Source organism: Ascaphus truei, chromosome 2 (genome assembly GCF_040206685.1).
Source record: "Ascaphus truei isolate aAscTru1 chromosome 2, aAscTru1.hap1, whole genome shotgun sequence".
Taxonomy (NCBI): Eukaryota; Metazoa; Chordata; class Amphibia; order Anura; family Ascaphidae; genus Ascaphus; species Ascaphus truei.
In genome coordinates, this window is record NC_134484.1 from 449,397,669 (window position 1) to 449,420,357 (window position 22,689).

Genomic DNA, 22,689 nt, shown 5'->3' on the forward strand with positions numbered 1-22,689 from the left:
TCATTCATTACTCTGCAGCTGTGTGCTGCTCCACAATTGGCTGCCTCTTCCTTTAATACTCAGCCAGCCCTACTGCAAACTGGCTGAGCATAAACCCTGTTTATGTACTTATGTTTGCCTCAAACACCCTGCTGCTGTGTTGCTGTCTTGTCTTGCGTATCCTGTTTTGACCTCGGCTTGTATCTGGACCTCCGCCTCTCTGACCCTTGACCTCGGCTTGCTATTCGACTTCTACCTTCTCTACTCCTGAACCCCGGCACCGCACAACGACTATCCAACTTCTCCAATTCCTGACCGCGGTGAGTATATACAACCATTCTGATCTCCCCTATTCTGACCCAGCTACACGACCTTACTTTGCACTCCGGACGTGGTCTCGTGGTTGGGGGTCGGTGGAGGGAGTAGTGGCTCAGTGAGTAAAGATACTGACTGGCACTGAGTTTGAAGCAGGGGAACCTGATTCAATTCCCAGTGTCGGCTCCTTGTGACCTTGGGCAAGTCACCTTATCTCCCTGTGCCTCAGGCACCAAAAACATAGATTGTAAGCTCCACAGGGACTGTGTCTGCAAAATGTCTCTGTAAAGCGCTACGTAAAACAAGCAGCGCAATACAAGAACATGCTATTATTATTATTCCAACATCCCCAGCTCAGCCTCGCGGTCCCATCCTGTTTGTGGTGAGCACTCATTACCAGTGGTTGACAAATCACCAAAAAATCTACTCGCCACACAAAAAAATCTACTCGCCACCTAGTACCAAACGTGTGCTGCTTGGGCCAATATGTTTGTTGAACACTGCTCATTACAATAACCCAATGCATATAGCAATTCAATGGCATAATATATAAATTACATATCAACACAAAAAGGGCTTAACACACACACAGATATATATATATATATATATATATATATATATATATATATATATATATATATATACACACACATATATGCATGAGATATTGTAACTAGAAACGTATATTGGTCTTGTCTATATCAGACTAAGGCTTGGTCCCCACTGGTTACTGGATCGCTTGCTTTGGCGGGGACAAGAGTCACCTCTCAATGGGGCTCACAAATTGTGGTTAGACCTAGCGATGGAGCGCTAGGCCACGCCCCCCGGCAGCTTAGCCAATCAGGGGGAACCTGCCGGGTAACGTCATCACTGTGCCCCCGCCACTCCCCAGTCGCATTCCCCCCGTCTTTCCCCCTGCAGCTCTCTGCAGACCAGGGAATTTGGCTGCATGCGTCGCCAGCCTGGCAAGCGCGCGTGCAGCGCAGGCACTGGGGCTGTAGCCTAAGTGTCCTCTCTCCTTCACGCCAAAGAATTTAAATCAAATGTCACTGGGAAGACTTATGCTATCAAAACATTTATTAATTGTAAATCAAGTTTCTGCGTATATCTTTTGGAATGCCCGTGCGGATTGCAGTACGTGGGTAGAACAGGGAGACCTCTTAAAAGAAGATTTGCAGACCATGTATACAACATTAAAAAAGGTTTAGAAACACATAGTGTATCAAACCATTTCAAGATACATCATAATATGACTCCTGAAGGACTTATCTGTATTGGTATAGATTGCCCCAAGGTCAATGTCAGAGGGGGAGATAGATTACAGAGGGTCTCTCAACAAGAGACCTTTTGGATTTATACTTTGAAAACTCTCTCCCCCAAAGGACTGAACATTGACTTTGATTTGGCATCATTTCTGTAAAACTCTGTTCTACGGCCGCGGCACTGCTCAGCTGTGAATAATATGTCTATGGTTTGAGTCATTATACTTTTGCATTTATTTTATGTTCCATTCTTTATTTTATTTGTACAATTCATGTATGTATTTTAGTGTGTTTTATCATTTACACACACCTCTTAGATTCCAAGTGTATGTTTAACCCCACTGTTGTCAGTTTGACAACAGTTCATTCACTTCGGCTGTACCTTTAAGTGTCCTGGAATTGAAAGGGTTAACTTGGAGGTATATAAAGAGCTTGGGATTGTTCTGGCTCCACAATCCCCTGACGAAGTGACGTTCCCCGTCACGAAACGCGTAGGGAGGAGCCAAAGGAGGTGCCTGACTGGTGATCCAACTAACACAGAGACGGTGACATCATCGCTGTGCGCCGGAGTTATACGGGACACATGCGGTGTGACTAAGACTGTCAGAGACTGTGCAGGGAGTTCTAGCCCGGTTAGGCATCTCTAAAAAATGCTTTTAAATCACGGAGACATTGTGAGTATGTTTCTGTTCCTCTGAGGATGTGTTATTAAAGTTTAAAACGTTATTGCGCAATCCTCTCCTCTTTTTTTATCCCATGCTATGGAGATCTGAGGACAGGAACACTGAGCATATTTGGAGCACAATTAATCCGTGAAAGAGGGACCTTCCTTTGATATCCAATCGATCCAGGAGTACCACATGGGGTTCGTGTTATCCAGATACAAGATTGGATTCAGAAGGCTCATCACACAGTTTCTCTCCACTGTAGGCTGTCTCCCTGCTTCTAGTAAGTGGGCATTGTTTTGGGACATTTAAAAAGGAGGGATCCATTGTTTTAAACGTTACTGCGCAATGTTGTGCCCCCTTTTTGTGTCTTGCTGAACAGGATAGCAGTTGCCTGAAGGAGAGACTGTACAACGCCATTTTGGGAACTGAGTCCAATTCTACTCCATTAGCAGTTTGAAAAAGGACACTTCAATCACCTTGATATATCCTTTGTGGACTTATATTCTTTATTATTGTATATTCACATTAGCGCCAAGGTTTATTTCTTATTTATATTGTATATCTCCTTCACGCCAGTTGGAGGGTACTGTTTCAATGGCTCTATAGGTGAGACCAGAGGGGTCACCTGAGTGGCTGAAACAGAAGTGTTTAGACACATTATGTGTCACAAGCCGTCTCCTGATGTCACTTGTCTTTTAATATTATCAGCCCTTTTGAAAACAACTGTAGGGCATTCCGGGATATTACCTTTAAGCACTGGATCCTGTAGAAGGTGCCAGTGCTTGTTCACTATTGCCTTGATTCTGTCGGAATCTTTGTTGAACTTCGTAATAAATGGAATTTCATATTCTGCAGTATGTGATTTCACCTTTGGTATGAGCATGTCTTGTCTGTTTAATAAACTGATTTTCTCAACAGCAATTTCTGGTGTCTCTTTATTGTACTTTCTTTCAATAAAATTTTCTTTTAAAATGTCTGCCTGTCTTTAAACTGCAGCAATATTTCCGGCCAGTATTGTGTATTTTGATGCTTTGTATGAATTTACATTTCTGTACACTATTGTTAGCTACGCTAGATCACTTAGGGAGCGCCCCAGATATCTTCTATTCATTCCATCTAGTTCCACCTGATTTTTTTAGATCGGGTTGATTAGAGGCAGTGAAGGGTACACCTGCCCACAGGAAGGTTGCTACTTATAGGGCTGTTTTCCGAACATGAATCACTCTTTGATAAAGCGCCGTAGAGGCTGGAAACGTGTCAGAGGATTCTATTGCTGTTTATAGATTTCACTTCCAATGGACAATCACATTGCTATCAATGTGTGTTTGATCGCACCTGAGCGCAAGCACTCAGCTTCACTGTGGCCTCAGGCTTAGGCTGAGTCCCCGCAGGCGCTGAGCGTGCTGGCGCTCAAAGCATGTGAGCCATGTGTCATGCGTCTGCTCGCGCGCCGGCAGGGGAGGGCGAGTGCACAGCGCTTCACCGCGATCCTGGGATAGATTGCGAACGGGAGGCGGCATTGCAGGAGTTTTGTAGCGGCGTGGTCATGACATTATGCGGCTGGTTCGCCCTCATTGCTTGAACTGCTGGCGGGGGCGTCGCCAAGTTCCAAATACAATTTTTTTTGTATTTGAGAAAACTTGCAGTACAGCGCGGCTGCCAAATGCGCGCCGAGTTTGCTACTGGGTCCGGTCTGATTGGGGGGCGGTGCTTGTACGCACAGCGCACGCCTCGTAGAATGCACTGGAACCGCAGCCTTAATCTGGTACACGCGCTGCCAGGTGCTACAACGGGTGCGTGCACGCAGCGACTGGGGCCATAGCCTTAGCATACAGTGCTTCCACTGCAGCCAGGGATTCTGGGTAATGACATACAAATGAGCACACCGTATCACTCTTTACTCCTTGCTAAGCTTACACCTGCCTATTACACAGCTTGACAGCCTCTACACAACTGCTGCAAATGAAATGTTAACCTGCCCCGCCTGGGCTAGAACAGAATGCAGAGTATATAACTGCAGGGCCGCCCAGCAATCACTGGCGCCATAATGTCTTCCATGCCTGCGGCCCCGGATGCCTGGCAACGCCCTGCGCCCCCCGCCGTGACCGCCTCGCAGGAAGAGCTGAGGGTGCGCGTGACCCCTCGCCACTCCCTCCCCTGTGACCGCGCGTGCGGCTGGTGCTGTGAGCGGAAGCGCCCGGCTGGCCTGCTCCGTCCCGGAAATGACGACAGAGTGTCAACATGCAAGATGGCGGCGCATCACAGGCAGAACACGGCCGGGCGGAGGAAAGTGCAGGTAAATAAGGGTGGCGGGGGCTTCACGTGGCGGCTCCGGGGGGCCCGGTAAGGTGGGTGTGGGTGGTAAGTCCCTCCCGGGGGGCCGGATCCCCCTGTGGGTAGGCTACCCCGCAGCAGTGTGACTAGGCGGGAGGTGTGTATGTAGGCCAGGCGGCTGCTGTAGCGTTAGAAGTATGTCTGCCGCCTGATATTACCATGATATTACTTCATGAGCGGACCTGAAGCAGGTTGCACAGCCAGTGTAGGGGCGGCTGGGATATTCAGCCTGCTGTGGCTTTAAAATCTCTCACCCCGGCTGAAAGACATGGATCCGTCTGACAGGTGGAAACCCTGCAGTGTATTACATGGCTAAATACCCTGCAGTGTATTACATGGCTAAGGCTGTGCATTACATGGCTAAGGCTGTGCTTATAGTGCCAGTGACATGACGTTGTGTTAAAAACAAATGCATTGTCGTCGGCGCTTATAGTGCACTCGACGGAGCAACAGTGCTACCAAAAATCTGGTTGTCACTGTAATTTGATTTCTTTTTGGCGACGGTCTCCTCTTGTGGCCAATCGGAGAGCTTCTCCGTCCCTCTGCCTTCCCCCCTTTATGACGTCACAGGCCTTGTAGCCAGCGACGGTCGCCTAAACTTTAATGGCAACTATCACAATGGCGACGGGTGACGTAATCGGTCGCGTCGCCGGCACTATAAGTGCAGCCTTAGGAAGCTCAAAACCCAAACGCACCACATTTGTGTATGTTTGTGACCAAAATGTTTACTACATATTAATGTACTACATTATTTGTCGTATTGGATGTTGTATTGGGGCCTTTTTGTGTCTTATAGTATCAGTGTTTGCATAGATCTGTGTGTATATAGTCTAACATGTATTTCTCATTCGAAGTGTCTCATTTGTTACATGACTCGTACCCCTCACCCTCCCCCCTCACCCTCCCCCCTCACCCCTCACCCCTCACCCCTCACCCCTCACCCCTCACCGATAGAGGTCAGCGGAGACTTGTTGAGTGTTAACCAAATTATTTAACGTGGTTGGCAGCAGATGCTGTGCCTCACTGGCAAACTTTATCATTGATGGCGATCTCTACAACCTGACACAAATCATTGTCATTAGGCAGGAGGACTGGGGCTTGTTATAGTGGTGAATGTTCATTGAAGTTTGATAGAATGAGTGTGATGCTGGAGATCTTTTATACATGAGTAGATTGCCCTAAAAAAAATGTTAGATTGGAAGCCAGTTGAAGTTCTGAAGTGCTTTTACTTTATATAAGACATGCATCCAGTATTTATAAAACTCATACTCTGTAAAAAGCTAATAAACCGCAACAATGATTATTAAATTGTCTGTGGTTTGGAAATGTTTGAGATCCCATCCCTGGTTGCTGCCTTTTTTTTTTTTAGTGGCTTTGTTGTCACGTCTCGGCAGCATTTTTGTGTCACTTGCTATGTTCATTTAGGAGTTTGTTGTGAAGTGTGTGTGTGTTTCGGATTATATTCCATTTAAATGCAGACTACACTCTGGTGTACTAGAAGATAAAGGTGCCTGCAAACTTTACATATGAATATGCAAAATTGTGATAACTAAAATATTTAAACTATAAGGAAGATGTAATAAGCTTGGGTTAAAAAGCAAAGCATTCATTTTTATTTCCCCCCATTACACCACAACGCCACAATTGTCATTATCTAAAGACACCCATGATGCACTAGATGAGAACCGTCTTATTATCGGGGTATAATAAAAACAACCTGAATGCTCTGTAGTAAACATGTAAATGCACTTACATGAGAAAGGGATCACTGGGACATCTGGAGAAGCTTCTACTGACAGTTAATGACCGGAATATATTGCTTTCAGTAAATCAGTAGAAGTTACTGCCTCTCTTCTGAATGAGTATAAACTCCAGTAGTGTAGGCATTACATTGATTGCACTGTGCACCATTATTTTTCTAATTCCTAATGCTAAGTACTGCAACGGCAGTTCAACCAACTCAGAGTAAAATAATGTCTTTGTTTTAACTAGTAAAACGTTGGTTTCCATTTCACCAGCATCATGAAGAGCAGGACAGATGCCCACTGATATCACAGCCAAGACTGAAGCATGGGCTGGCTATTCCGGGCGGTGCTCCCGCATTGCGTGTCTGTGATGTCATCTGTGGGCGTCTGTCCTGCTTTCCATGTTTCGGGTGGACTGGAAAGCTTAATAAATACTGGCACAGATGGCAACTACTTTACATTTTTCATCCTCAAATGTTAAATATTTCCAGACTTCATAACATTTCTTATTATCTTCTAATTTTACAATTACTGCTGTTCTCTTCCGCCCTGAACACTGTGTATATTGTTTAGTCACGCTGTCTTCTTTGCCATTTTAAGTGATTTTTAATGTAGTTTCTTATGAAATTTTTTAAAATGGTAGCCGATTATTTTACGTGATTGAGTTCTTGCACTGTATTGCTACTGCAGTGTGTTGCTTAGGAGTACTGTACCTTTAAAACCATCCAGTGTCAATCTCCCTATTCACTCTGCTCTTCATATAAAGGTTTTTTTTTTTTTTTTTCAAGGAAAATATTATACACTTTTGGTTGGCAATATCTTCTTGCAACTCTGCTTTTTCAAGTAGCCTTTAAATGATAAATGATGCTGAAAAATGTTTGAAGCTGTGGATTTGGACAACATTTTAGTGCTTCCTTTGCTGTGTTCAGCGACTTCAGTTTTTTTCATTCCAATCTTGCAGGTCTCCTATGTGATTAGAGATGAAGTGGAGAAGTATAATCGCAATGGGGTGAACGCACTGCAGCTTGATCCTGCACTAAACAGGCTTTTCACAGCAGGACGAGATTCTATCATCAGGATATGGAGTGTCAACCAGCACAAGGTACACTTATTTATAAAATGTTTTACCAGGAAGTAATACATTGAGAGTTACCTCTCGTTTTCAAGTATGTCCTGGGCTTAGGGTTGTGATAACAATACATGGTTACCTTAAATGAACACGGTTATACAATATATTTAAAGACATTGCATGCACAGTTAAAGATAATATATATTATAGGCGTATGTAACAGTTACAGACCAGATTAAAATGTGAGACAGCTTTAGTTTTGAAAGAACTTAGACTGGTGTCAGCTTTGAGAGTCTCAGATAGGTTGTTCCAGTTGTGAAGTGCATGGTAAAAAAAGGAGTCGACAAATTCCTTGTTTAACCTTGGGACCATGAACAGTCTTTGAGTCAGATCTCAGATAAGTGCTGCGTGTGGTGGGGGTGAGGAGCTTGTTCAGATAGACGGGTAGCTTGTCCAGAAAGTATTTGAAGGCAAGACAGGAAAGGTGAACTTTGCGCCTAGACTCAAGTGGCGACCAATCTAGTTCTTTGAGCATTTCGCAGTGATGTGTGTTGTAGTTACATTTGGAGGACAAAGCGGCATATTGAGTTGAAGAGGGTCTTTAGTTTGCTAAGGTGGGTTTGGGGTGCTGCACCATATACTGTGTCCCCATAGTCTATAATTGGCATCAGCATCTGCTGTGCAATGCGCTTTCTGACCAGCGGACTTAGCGAGGATTTATTCCTATAAAGTACACCTAGTTTGGCATAGGTTTTGTATGTCTGGGTATCAATGTACAACCCAAATGTTAAATGGGAATCAAGCCATATACCCAGATATTTTAAAACTAGTGACAGGGGCGGAGGATGGTATTAGAGTTGGTTCTAATCTTAAACTCCGTCGTTGGTAGCTTTAGAAATGTAGCCTTGGCCCCAAATACCATTGTTAGTCTTGTCAGTGTTTGGTCACATCAACTCTGTAAGGAATACATCAGTTAGTAGAAGAAACAACACTGCCAAGTTAATTCACATGCAATCAATTAAATATTTATAATGACAACCTTCTCCTTCAGCCTTGTTGTCTAATGGGAAGTATCACTTAGAAATCATTATGTTTTAGTCTGTATGCTACTGGATACTGATCTGATCAGACGCCTCTAAAAACCTTGTGCCTTCTAAATTTAGAACTTGATGATTCTTGGTAATCAAAAAATATATATAATTAGTAAATGTTAGGAAGGTTATTTGGTTTAGTATGGTACGGTAATTCTGATCAATCTATTAGATTGTAAGTTCCTCGGAGCAGGGACTCCTCTTCCTTAATGTTACTTTTATGTCTGAAGCACTTATTCCCATTACCTGTTATTTATATTCTGTTATTTATTTGATTGCCCCGCGTATTACTACTGTGAAGCGCTATGTACATTAATGGCGCTATATAAATAGACATACAATACAATGAAGGGTTTATAGTCATCTTAAAGTTCCTGCAAAGCACCTCTTGTCTGAAAAATTGCGTTTGCAGACAGATTAAAGTTGATGCACCTCTGGAATCTGTGCATGAAATACATTTCCCCTGTAGAAATCGGCGTGTTTTGGATCTCACATTTTCGTAACTGTTTAGATTTGAAATTAATGTTGCCAATGTGTTTTTATGCTATGTGAATTTATTTATTTTTTATGGCCTAACATTATTTAAAAATGTTTCTCAACTTGTTTAACAGCTTACATTGTTTAGAGCATGTAACGAGTGTTCTCAGGGTTACATTCATAAACTGTCATTACTATTTGTACTGTACTTTAAGGCAGGGGTGCTCAACTCCAGTTCTCAAGCCCCCATCAACAGGTAGGGTTGCCAGGTGGCTTGTCCAAAAATACTGGACACAATGGTAAATGATGCGACCCACCCCAATACATATAAAACACACCCCCACGCTCCCCGAGTACATATAAAACATACCCCCACGCTCCCCGAGTACATATAAAACATACCCCCACGCTCCCCGAGTACATATAAAACATACCCCCACGCTCCCCGAGTACATATAAAACATACCCCCACGCTCCCCGAGTACATATAAAACATACCCCCACGCTCCCCGAGTACATATAAAACATACCCCACGCTCCCCGAGTACATATTAAACATACCCCCACGCTCCCCGAGTACATATAAAACATACCCCCACGCTCCGCGAGTACATATAAAACATACCCCCACGCTCCCCGAGTACATATAAAACATACCCCCACGCTCCCCGAGTACATATAAAACATACCCCCACGCTCCCCGAGTACATATAAAACATACCCCCACGCTGCCCGAGTACATATAAAACATACCCCCACGCTCCCCGAGTACATATAAAACATACCACCACGCTCCCCGAGTACATATAAAACATACCCCCACGCTCCCCGAGTACATATAAAACATACCCTCACGCTCCCCGTGTACATATAAAACATACCCCCACGCTCCCCGAGTACATATAAAACATACCCCCACGCTCCCCGAGTACATATAAAACATACCCCCACGCTCCCCGAGTACATATAAAACATACCCCCACGCTCCCCGAGTACATATAAAACATACCCCCACGCTCCCCGAGTACATATAAAACATACCCCCACGCTCCCCGAGTACATATAAAACATACCCCCACGCTCCCCGAGTACATATAAAACATACCCCCACGCTCCCCGAGTACATATAAAACATACCCCCACGCTCCCCGAGTTCATATAAAACATACCCCCACGCTTCCCGAGTACATATAAAACATACCCCCACGCTCCCCGAGTACATATAAAACATACCCCCACGCTCCCCGAGTACATATAAAACACACCCCACGCTCCCCGAGTACATATAAAACATACCCCCACGCTCCCCGAGTACATATAAAACATACCCCCACGCTCCCCGAGTACATATAAAACATACCCCCACGCTCACCGAGTACATATAAAACATACCCCACGCTCCCCGAGTACATATAAAACATACCCCCACGCTTCCCGAGTACATATAAAACATACCCCCACGCTTCCCGAGTACATATAAAACATACCCCCACGCTCACCGAGTACATATAAAACATACCCCCACGCTCCCCGAGTACATATAAAACACACCCCCACGCTCCCCATTTAACACATACCCCCACGCTCCCCGAGTACATATAAAACATACCCCCACGCTTCCCGAGTACATATAAAACATACCCCCACGCTTCCCGAGTACATATAAAACATACCCCCACGCTTCCCGAGTACATATAAAACATACCCCCACGCTTCCCGAGTACATATAAAACATACCCCCACGCTCCCCGAGTACATATAAAACATACCCCCACGCTCCCCGAGTACATATAAAACATACCCCCACGCTCCCCGAGTACATATAAAACATACCCCCACGCTCCCCGAGTACATATAAAACATACCCCCACGCTTCCCGAGTACATATAAAACATACCCCCACGCTCCCCGAGTACATATAAAACATACCCCCACGCTCCCCGAGTACATATAAAACATACCCCCACGCTCCCCGAGTACATATAAAACATACCCCCACGCTCCCCGAGTACATATAAAACATACCCCCACGCTCCCCGAGTACATATAAAACATACCCCCACGCTCCCCGAGTACATATAAAACATACCCCCACGCCTCCCGAGTACATATAAAACATACCCCCACGCTCCCCGAGTACATATAAAACATACCCCCACGCTCCCCGAGTACATATAAAACATACCCCACGCTCCCCGAGTACATATAAAACATACCCCCACGCTCCCCGAGTACATATAAAACACACCCCCACGCTCCCCGAGTACATATAAAACACACCCCCACGCTCCCCGAGTACATATAAAACACACCCCCACGCTCCCCGAGTATATATAAAACATACCCCCACGCTCCCCGAGTACATATAAAACATACCCCCACGCTCCCCGAGTACATATAAAACATACCCCCACGCTCCCCGAGTACATATAAAACATACCCCCACGCTCCCCGAGTACATATAAAACATACCCCCACGCTCCCCGAGTACATATAAAACATACCCCCACGCTCCCCGAGTACATATAAAACATACCCCCACGCTCCCCGAGTACATATAAAACATACCCCCACGCTCCCCGAGTACATATAAAACATACCCCCACGCTCCCCGAGTACATATAAAACATACCCCCACGCTTCCCGAGTACATATAAAACATACCCCCACGCTTCCCGAGTACATATAAAACATACCCCCACGCTGCCCGAGTACATATAAAACATACCCCCACGCTCCCCGAGTACATATAAAACATACCCCCACGCTCCCCGAGTACATATAAAACATACCCCCACGCTCCCCGAGTACATATAAAACATACCCCCACGCTTCCCGAGTACATATAAATCATACCCCCACGCTCCCCGAGTACATATAAAACATACCCCCACGCTCCCCGAGTACATATAAAACATACCCCCACGCTCCCCGAGTACATATAAAACATACCCCCACGCCCCCGAGTACATATAAAACATACCCCCACGCTCTCCGAGTACATATAACACATACCCCCACGCTCCCCGAGTACATATAAAACATACCCCCACGCTCCCCGAGTACATATAAAACATACCCCCACGCTCCCCGAGTACATATAAAACATACCCCCACGCTCCCCGAGTACATATAAAACATACCCCCACGCTCCACGAGTACGTATAAAACATACCCCCACGCTCCCCGAGTACATATAAAACATACCCCCACGCTCCCCGAGTACATATAAAACATACCCCCACGCTCCCCGAGTACATATAAAACATACCCCCACGCTCCCCGAGTACATATAAAACATACCCCCACGCCCCCCGAGTACATATAAAACATACCCCCACGCTCCCCGAGTACATATAAAACATACCACTACGCTCCCCGAGTACATATAAAACATACCCCCACGCTCCCCGTGTACATATAAAACATACCCCCACGCTCCCCGAGTACATATAAAACATACCCCCACGCTCCCCGAGTACATATAAAACATACCCCCACGCTCCCCGAGTACATATAAAACATACCCCCACGCTCCCCGAGTACATATAAAACATACCCCCACGCTCCCCGAATACATATAAAACATACCCCCACGCCTCCCGAGTACATATAAAACATACCCCCACGCTCCCCGAGTACATATAAAACATACCCCCACGCTCCCCGAGTACATATAAAACATACCCCACGCCTCCCGAGTACATATAAAACATACCCCCACGCTCCCCGAGTACATATAAAACATACCCCCACGCTGCCGAGTACATATAAAACATACCCCCACGCCTCCCGAGTACATATAAAACATAACCCCACGCTCCCCGAGTACATATAAAACATACCCCCACGCTCCCCGAGTACATATAAAACATACCCCCACGCCCCCCGAGTACATATAAAACATACCCCAACGCTTCCCGAGTACATATAAAACATACCCCCACGCTCCCCGAGTACATATAAAACATACCCCCACGCCTCCCGAGTACATATAAAACATACCCCCACGCTCCCCGAGTACATATAAAACATACCCCCACGCTCCCCGAGTACATATAAAACATACCCCCACGCTCCCCGAGTACATATAAAACATACCCCCACGCTCCCCGAGTACATATAAAACATACCCCCACGCTCCCCGAGTACATATAAAACATACCCCCACGCTCCCCGAGTACATATAAAACATACCCCCACGCTCCCCGAGTACATATAAAACATACCCCCACGCTCCCCGAGTACATATAAAACATACCCCCACGCTCCCCGAATACATATAAAACATACCCCCACGCTCCCCGAGTACATATAAAACATACACCCACGCTCCCCGAGTACATATAAAACATACACCCACGCTCCCCGAGTACATATAAAACATACCCCCACGCTCCCCGAGTACATATAAAACATACCCCCACGCTCCCCGAGTACATATAAAACATACCCCCACGCTCCCCGAGTACATATAAAACATACCCCCACGCTCCCCGAGTACATATAAAACATACCCCCACGCTCCCCGAGTACATATAAAACATACCCCCACGCTCCCCGAGTACATATAAAACATACCCCCACGCTCCCCGAGTACATATAAAACATACCCCCACGCTCCCCGAGTACATATAAAACATACCCCCACGCTCCCCGAGTACATATAACACATACCCCCACGCTCCCCGAGTACATATAAAACATACCCCCACGCTCCCCGAGTACATATAACACATACCCCCACGCTCCCCGAGTACATATAAAACAAACCCCCACGCTCCCCGAGTACATATAAAACATACCCCCACGCTCCCCGAGTACATATAAAACATACCCCCACGCTTCCCGAGTACATATAAAACATACCCCCACGCTCCCCGAGTACATATAAAACATACCCCCACGCTCCCCGAGTACATATAAAACATACCCCCACGCTCCCCGAGTACATATAAAACATACCCCCACGCTCCCCGAGTACATATAAAACATACCCCCACGCTCCCCGAGTACATATAAAACATACCCCCACGCTCCCCGAGTACATATAAAACATACCCCCACGCTCCCCGAGTACATATAAAACATACCCCCACGCTCCCCGAGTACATATAAAACATACCCCCACGCCCCCGAGTACATATAAAACATACCCCCACGCTCTCCGAGTACATATAACACATACCCCCACGCTCCCCGAGTACATATAAAACATACCCCCACGCTCCCCGAGTACATATAAAACATACCCCCACGCTCCCCGAGTACATATAAAACATACCCCCACGCTCCCCGAGTACATATAAAACATACCCCCACGCTCCCCGAGTACATATAAAACACACCCCCACGCTCCCCGAGTACATATAAAACACACCCCCACGCTCCCCGAGTACATATAAAACACACCCCCACGCTCCCCGAGTACATATAAAACACACCCCCACGCTCCCCGAGTACATATAAAACACACCCCCACGCTCCCCGAGTACATATAAAACATACCCCCACGCTCCCCGAGTACATATAAAACATACCCCCACGCTTCCCGAGTACATATAAAACATACCCCCACGCTCCCCGAGTACATATAAAACATACCCCCACGCTCCCCGAGTACATATAAAACATACCCCCACGCCCCCGGAATACATTTAAAACAGGCCCCTATGCCCCTGAGTACTTATAAAACACACCGCACCTCCCCCAATACATATAAAATATACCCCCCCCCCCCCAATTGTATTTTGTCCTTACCTTATCTCCTGCAGGACACAGACGGCACCGGACAGAACATGTCTCTGGGCCGCCGGGGTGTGGGCTCCGCCCCCGCTGTCCTCTCCTCCACTCAGGGACAGCACACAAGTCCTCCTTGCTGCGCCCGGCCACCGTCCGCGGCCCGCCCTCTCAGCACCAGCCACTAGCGCCTGCCGCCACTGCTTCCGCCGCCCTCGCGTTGCCACATGTGTCCGGTACTACCTCCCAATTTTAAACCGGACAGACCTCAAAATTACCGGCCTGTCCCATTGAAAAACGGACACCTGGCAACCCTATCAACAGGTCAGGTTTTCCCGATATCCCAGCTTCATCACAAGTTGTTCAATCAGAGGCTCAATTGAAGACTGAGCTTATTATTGAGCCATGTGTGCTTAAGCAGGGACTGATTGAGCCACTTGTGCTGAAGCAGGGGTATCCTGAAAACTTTACCTTTTTGGGGGGTGTTTGAGGACTGGAGTTGAGCACGTGCTGTAAGTGACCATAGTTGGGGATGGAATGACAGTGTGTGAATTACTTTTGTGTGCCTTCCAGTATTTAAATACTAGTTTGTAAATGTCTTTTTGTGAGACGTTAAAACCACTTGTGTTTCAGATTTGTAATCTTGGTCTCTTGTGTTTTATTTTAGCAAGACCCATACATAGCATCTATGGAACACCACACAGATTGGGTTAATGATATTGTACTCTGTTGCAATGGCAAAACATGTAAGTATTTCAATAAAGAGTAGACCTTGTTATGAAATAAATAAACCAATCGTGTTTTATTTGTAATTTTTATAGATCTATTCTGTTTCCATAACTGTGTAATGTTTTAATAGTTAATAAACACACAGATACCCAACAAGCTCTGCAAAACCCCAAACATTACCACATAATATATATGTATATGTGTCAAAACGACCGCTAGTGGGTGTGGCTAAATGTATTCAACAAAAAACAAACAAGATGCTCAAAGCTACTTCCAATGTGACAGAAATACACAGTGCAATACCTATATATTCTCTTGAAAAAGGGCCATTCTGTTCAACCCTTTGGCCAAAGCGTCTTAAGCCTGCTGCCACTTCAAGGCATGACCGTTAGCAGGTTTTTGGGAGGTTAGTGCCCCCCCCCCCAAGCTTAAGCTCTCCCCTCCCCACTTTCCAAGTTGGCAGGTAAGTTTCATTTTGCTGTGTTACGACCGATCCAATGCTGATCATTCTTCCTGTAATTATACAGGTTAATAAGGAGTTTAACTCGGGGAGTGTTAGGACCTGCTAACGGGCATGCCTTGAAGTGGCAGCAGGCTTAAGACGCTTTGGCCAAAGGGTTGAATTGAATGACCCTTTTCAAGAGAATATATAGGTATTGCACTGTGTATTTTTGTCACATTGGAAGTAGCTTTGAGCATCTTTGTTTGTTTTTTGTTGTAATATTTTAATAGTTAAGAAATTTACATTTTAAAAATTGACAGATTACAGATTTGGAGTGTGGCGAAGCGTAGAGAAGTAGGGAAATTCATCTCTTTTACCTAACATAGAAATATATTTGAGTGTGGAAACTGCGGCCAGGCAAGAGAAACCACACCTGGCGCGTTTTGTGATGCTTTGTCACTGCTTCACAGGAGGGAGCTGTAAGGAGTTGAACGGTAAAGGGAAACTTGTTACAATGCATCATTTTCATTTTATGTGTCTTCCCTCTCAAACATGTAATCTGTTACACCCACCACACACATGTATATCTTTTCAATTTTCTTTTAATTCAATACTGGATTACACACCAAACGCACTGAGAATATTCAGGATGAAAAATACACATTTTCAGAGTAAATTTAAATGCCACAAACGGTAAATTTTGTTTCTTCCTCACTTCTTGTGGTCCAATTTACATTCTGTTTTTCGGCATGTTGTTCTTGTTCTTTAATGCTTTCAGAAAATGAGTGAGTGGGGGTATGTTAGATGAGGGAGCAAAAATAATAACGTCGTCTCCTTACAATGTTACCTGTATAATCAATTAATGATCAACAGTGTCTCTATATGCTCCGTAACTGCACATAATGGTGCTGGTGTATGCTGGCAATATTGTGCTAGTAATTAGTATTTAAGGTAATTATGTTCTTCAACATTGGATAATGCGACTAAATCCTGTGTGGGATCCCAGCACTAACTGTGGTCGGGACAGAGTTAATTTGGACCTCACATCAGGTCAATGTGCCAGCCAGTTCTATCACTGAGGGGGGTATATATAGTATATGCCGGTAGCACCTATCATATCAAAGTGCTGGTGTCTATTAGTAGAATTGTGCCTGTCCCAACCAGTGAAAATTATGGATTAATCTGTTGGGGTCAATTGCTGCTAGCGGTATCGGTTAAATCTGGCTGAATTGGCTAGGCTATCATCCTAATGTGACATTAGTGAAATCGCTCACTATCCTAACGCACTTGTCTAACCCAAATTCCCGCTTGCTGGTCCCTACATTTCAGGGCTCTAAATCACCCTCTTTCCCCTTCCCCTCTCTTCCCAAACCCCCCTCTCTTCCCCCCCCCCCCCCCACTATTGATCTCAAATCAGACCCATCGACTATTTGTTGAAAAGGCTGTAAAAGCGCCCCGGCATGCGTTTCACTGCAGAACTTCGTCTGGGGCAAATTGCGCAAGCTTTTCAGTCGGGGTTTAAATAGAGGATTGTCATAGTTACCAGAGCCGCTCATTGGTAATCTTACTCAATGTACAGTACAGTGGCGCCATCATGTGATACTTTAAGTTACTGGCGCAAAATTGGCTGCACAATTTCAGTAATCTGGGTGGGTAAAGAAAGGTGGGTAGCCATGTTGATCCTTTCTTCATGTAGGAGAGGGACTAGGTGGTGGTATGATATCTTTTTATTGGACCAGCACGTAGTTATGTTACAAGCTTTCAAACCTCTCGGGCTCCGTCATCGGGTTACCCTCACCCTGATAGGATCGAAAGCTTGTACCATATAAACTACTTATTGGTCCAATAAAAGGTATCATACCACCTACTCCCCCTCCCTCCTTTGTTTCAGTAATGCCTAGTGAAGCAATAAACCGATAATAAACAAATGAATCACTGTTTGATTCACATCACAGTAAAGTAAAGGGAAGTCAATGATTTAGTCTTCGAGCCGGATGTATGTTAATCCAGTTCATAATGTCTCACCACGGACGGTAAATTGTCCTAAACATATTGTTTGCATGGAAGGAGTGAAAATGTATTTGGTATACAGAATAATGATGCTAATGATTAGCATCAGAGTTGCTTATACAGATGACCATATGGCAATGACTGTACCTGGAGACTTGTGAGTCAGGGATAGGCATGTCATGTCCACTGGTTGGGGCAGGCCAGGTACAATCCCAAGACACGATTCCGGCACTGTGATAGGTGCCGCCTGCATATATACTATACTTCCTCAGTCACAGAACTGGCTGACACATTGACTTGCTGTGAGGTCCAAATTAACTCTTTCCTAACCACAGTTGGTGTTTAGACCCCATATGGGATTTAGCTGCATTATCCGAAGATTGAAGAATATAATTAAATTAAATGCTAATTACTAGCACACTATTGCCAGCATACACCAGCACCATTATGTGCAGTTACGGAGCATATAGAGACACTGCTGGAGATCAATCATTAATTATATAAGTAACATTCTCTCACTCATCTAACATCCCCCCACTCACTCATTTTCTGTATAGTGATAGATGTTTTAGTAATGCTGTAATTAAACGTTTTAGTTGTTGTGGTGTGCAGTCATTTATTTGAGGGACTATTCTGTAGCTCTGTGGTTTTCAACTTCATTTTTGGTTAAAGAACTCCAGAATTAGATTGTGAAATTCTGGGGAACCCAGTGATTACAGTGAACCGGGCGGCGACTGTTGAGCTCCGGAGTCGTCGGGTCACTGCCACATGGCGTGCTGCCGGGTCTGGGACAGCCGGGAGAGTTGTCCCCGCTCTTCCCCTCACCCCATGTCCCCGCACATTAGCGTCCACGGAACTCCTGAGGGGGGCTTGCGGAACTCCTGAGGGGGGCTTGCGGAACTCCTGAGGGGGGCTTGCGGAACTCCTGAGGGGGGCTTGCGGAACTCCTGAGGGGGGCTTGCGGAACTCCTGAGGGGGGCTTGCGGAACTCCTGAGGGGGGCTTGCGGAACTCCTGAGGGGGGCTTGCGGAACTCCTGAGGGGGGCTTGCGGAACTCCTGAGGGGGGCTTGCGGAACTCCTGAGGGGGGCTTGCGGAACTCCTGAGGGGGGCTTGCGGAACTCCTGAGGGGGGCTTGCGGAACTCCTGAGGGGGGCTTGCGGAACTCCTGAGGGGGTCTTGCGGAACTCCTGAGGGGGTCTTGCGGAACTCCTGAGGGGGTCTTGCGGAACTCCTGAGGGGGTCTTGCGGAACTCCTGAGGGGGTCTTGCGGAACTCCTGAGGGGGTCTTGCGGAACTCCTGAGGGGGTCTTGCGGAACTCCTGAGGGGGTCTTGCGGAACTCCTGAGGGGGTCTTGCGGAACTCCTGAGGGGGTCTTGCGGAACTCCTGAGGGGGTCTTGCGGAACTCCTGAGGGGGTCTTGCGGAACTCCTGAGGGGGTCTTGCGGAACTCCTGAGGGGGTCTTGCGGAACTCCTGAGGGGGTCTTGCGGAACTCCTGAGGGGGTCTTGCGGAACTCCTGAGGGGGTCTTGCGGAACTCCTGAGGGGGTCTTGCGGAACTCCTGAGGGGGTCTTGCGGAACTCCTGAGGGGGTCTTGCGGAACTCCTGAGGGGGTCTTGCGGAACTCCTGAGGGGGTCTTGCAGAACTCCTGTTCAAAATCACTGCATTAGCCCTTTGTTTTTCTTTTATCTGTGTATTCTACAATCTTCTTGCAATGCTTGGACTAAAATCATTGTGTTTTGGCACCCACAATGTCTTATTTGCTTAGCATAGGGCATGTGGCTTCCCTGAGTTATTTTAGAAAATTACTGTGAATGCAAAAAATGTACTTGAGCAAAATCAGTTTATAGTCCATGGTAAGAGATACATTAGATAGTCATGGTAGAAGTTACAGGTCAGACGCTGGGCTATAGGCTAAGATTTGTTGGAAGCGTAAAATGTTGACCTTTAAACTTTATTATCTGAGCATTGTATCTCTCTCCACTCATTAGTCAAATGAAAATGATTTAACTTGATACTTTCCGTCTTGTCCTTTCTAGTAATATCTGCTTCTTCCGATACTACTGTGAAAGTATGGAATGCACATAAGGGATTTTGCATGTCGACTTTGAGGACACACAAGGTAAGCCGTTACAATGTGTCATGTTATGTTCTATCTGCTTCAAATGTAGTTAAATCCACTTACCCTCTGTTCTTAAGATTTGACATCCATATTGTGCATGCAATGTCTTGTATATAAATGTATACCTTGTTCATTTATGTAACTGTATTTGTAACCATGTATTATTTGTTTTACTCTGTGCCCAGGACATACTTGAAAACGAGAGGTAACTCTCAATGTATTACTTCCTGGTAAAATATTTTATAAATAAATAAATAAATAAATAATATTGTGCCTTTGTCTGCTTGATTTAATGTAGGATTATGTGAAAGCTTTGGCATACGCAAAAGATAAAGAACTGGTGGCATCTGCAGGTTTGGACAGGCAGATATTCCTCTGGGATGTAAATACTCTCACCGCACTGACTGCTTCTAACAACACTGTCACCAGTAAGTAATGAGTATCGCATGATGGCACATTACAGGGCAATTTAAGTGTATTATTATCATACATGCTTCTCCGCAGCAGGTTTCTCTAGTTGTCACCGTAGCGCTGTGAGATCTGCAGGTTTCATGCGTTTGTTTCCCAGGGCTTTTGATAGGTAGATTTTCATTTTCCAGCTCATCTTGTCTCTATACATTATTCTCTTGACTAACTTGCAATAGCCCTGGTTATTTGTATAATTCCAACTGCTGCCCAAATACGAGGCCTATCTATAAAGCGCAACTAAAAGCGGTATTGTTGTAGAAGTGACCCACATAAGAGTGAGAAATGAATGAGTCTTGATGCGCTAATGTGTAAAACTGATTGGGGTCTGTTGAGCAGCTCATGCGTCATATTTCTTTCACAAGAAAAAGACGCCAAAGAGGGGAGTTACAGGCGGAGGTTGCAAATATGTATAACAATTGCAAGCATGCGGCTCTCCTATGCCAAATGCGTCAAAATTGTTTTTCTTGGCATACAAGTCCAAAGCAAGTAGATAGAAACCATTCTTAATGCATTCGTGTGTATGAACATGATACTGCACATATAAAAATAAGACAATGTAAGAACATGAAAAACGGCATTGTGACATAACGTATACTGTTGCTGCTGCTGCTGCTGTTTTTAGGTGAGAACTTGATTTTGTATTTGACACCATGCACTCTTTAATTCATTTTCAAAAAACACATTTTTATACAGATCCCACAAAATCTCTTGCTCTCACCCCCCCGACCCCCATGGTGCATTTGTCACATTCTTATAAAGGAACACACATTGAGTCTGTATAATCTTTAGTTTTGACTAAATCCCTAGGGAAAACACTCCCTTGGTAACACTGCAGCCCACTCACTCTCCTCTTTTAAAAAAAAAATTTTTTTGTTCTGTTGTATTCACTTTTTGTCTAAGTTTAAGTGGGCGACCTATTAAAATCAAATGCAGCAATCCTGCATCTTTTGTTAATAACAGGAAGAAACCAGGGGTGCCCCTGAAGCTGAACCAGCTCCACGGAGCCCCTTCGTTTCAGAGATACTTATTGGTAAAGGTAGCGGTGTTACTTCCTGGTTTTATATCTCCGACACCCACTCCCCCAAGTCACACGGGTCTATAAGAAACCGCACGGGTGGAGGTTTCGGCCCGCGTGTATCGCCAGAAATTTAACCACTACTTTTTGTTACCCCTGGAGGGGACTGAAACGCAGGTATCTTTCCCGGTAAGTATCTCGGGAAGCTGGGCTTTTTCTTTTTCCTGCACCCGAGATATAGCATTTACTGTAGTCCCAGTTTTAGCAGGGTTAATAGGCACTATTGTGTAAACACTTAATGTCTGCTAGAAATGAAAGCGCTACATCTGTGATAGTTGGATGACTAGTCCGTTTATTTTAAGTGGATAAAGTAAGAACTGAAACCTAACATGCCTCGTGTTTTAAAACATTATGTGCAATCTTTCCTCTACTAATATTGCATAATGATATTACCATGTAAACTTATTATATTTCTGTTTAGCATCCTCATTAAGTGGAAACAAAGATTCTATCTACAGCCTTGCAATGAATCAGATGGGAACAGTAATTGTGTCTGGGTCAACTGAAAAGGTAAAGATATAGAAATAAAGTTATAAGAATATTAGGGTTCCTAAGGCTAGGCCTGAAATGTGGTGGCTATCCCATAGCTTGGTAAACTATTTTAAAGTGGAATTCATAAATGTAACTTTTTTCGCGTGACTTGTATTAACCATGCATATGCACTATAAAATGTGGACTTCTGTGATTTCCTGAGCCCAAATACAGCTCAACCCTGTTATAGCGCGATCCACTTATAACGCGATCTGAGTGTGGCTCTCGATTTAATAACCTCTCCAAGTATTTCAAAAATAAAATAACATTCAATGCTTTATTGCTAACGGAGACCCATACATATACACACACTCCCCCCTACACCATGCGGGAACTACACCACAGGGTTGGTGCGATGAATCTGACTCTATAAACAAACTTAACATCTACTGCACAGTGCAGTCAATCACCATGATGGACTGCACTGTGCAGTAGATGTTAAGTTTGTTTATAGAGTTTAGTTTTCATATATCAAACATGCGTCTAAGGGCTTGACAAATCCCCTCATCCCCTTGTTCGGGACGAGTGGAAACGAAGAGTAGACTAGTAAAAAAAAAAAACTACTCAGTTCTGATTGGACTGCACACTTAAAGGTACCAAACTGCAGGTCGTGTGCAGGCAAACTGC

The 22,689-nt window shown here is 45.1% G+C and overlaps 1 protein-coding gene across 1 annotated transcript in view; it reads left to right on the forward strand.

Annotated features, from left to right (window-relative positions):
• Positions 1-4,380: 4,380 nt before the first annotated feature.
• The window catches only part of WDR48 (WD repeat domain 48), a 49,214-nt gene continuing 30,905 nt past the window's right edge, over positions 4,381-22,689 (forward strand). The window contains exons 1-6 of the mRNA XM_075587917.1: positions 4,381-4,523; positions 7,268-7,408; positions 15,350-15,428; positions 19,906-19,988; positions 20,287-20,416; positions 21,953-22,041. Coding sequence (XP_075444032.1) covers positions 4,476-4,523; positions 7,268-7,408; positions 15,350-15,428; positions 19,906-19,988; positions 20,287-20,416; positions 21,953-22,041 — 570 coding nt within the window. The 5' untranslated portion in view covers positions 4,381-4,475. The remainder of the gene's footprint in view (positions 4,524-7,267; positions 7,409-15,349; positions 15,429-19,905; positions 19,989-20,286; positions 20,417-21,952; positions 22,042-22,689) is intronic.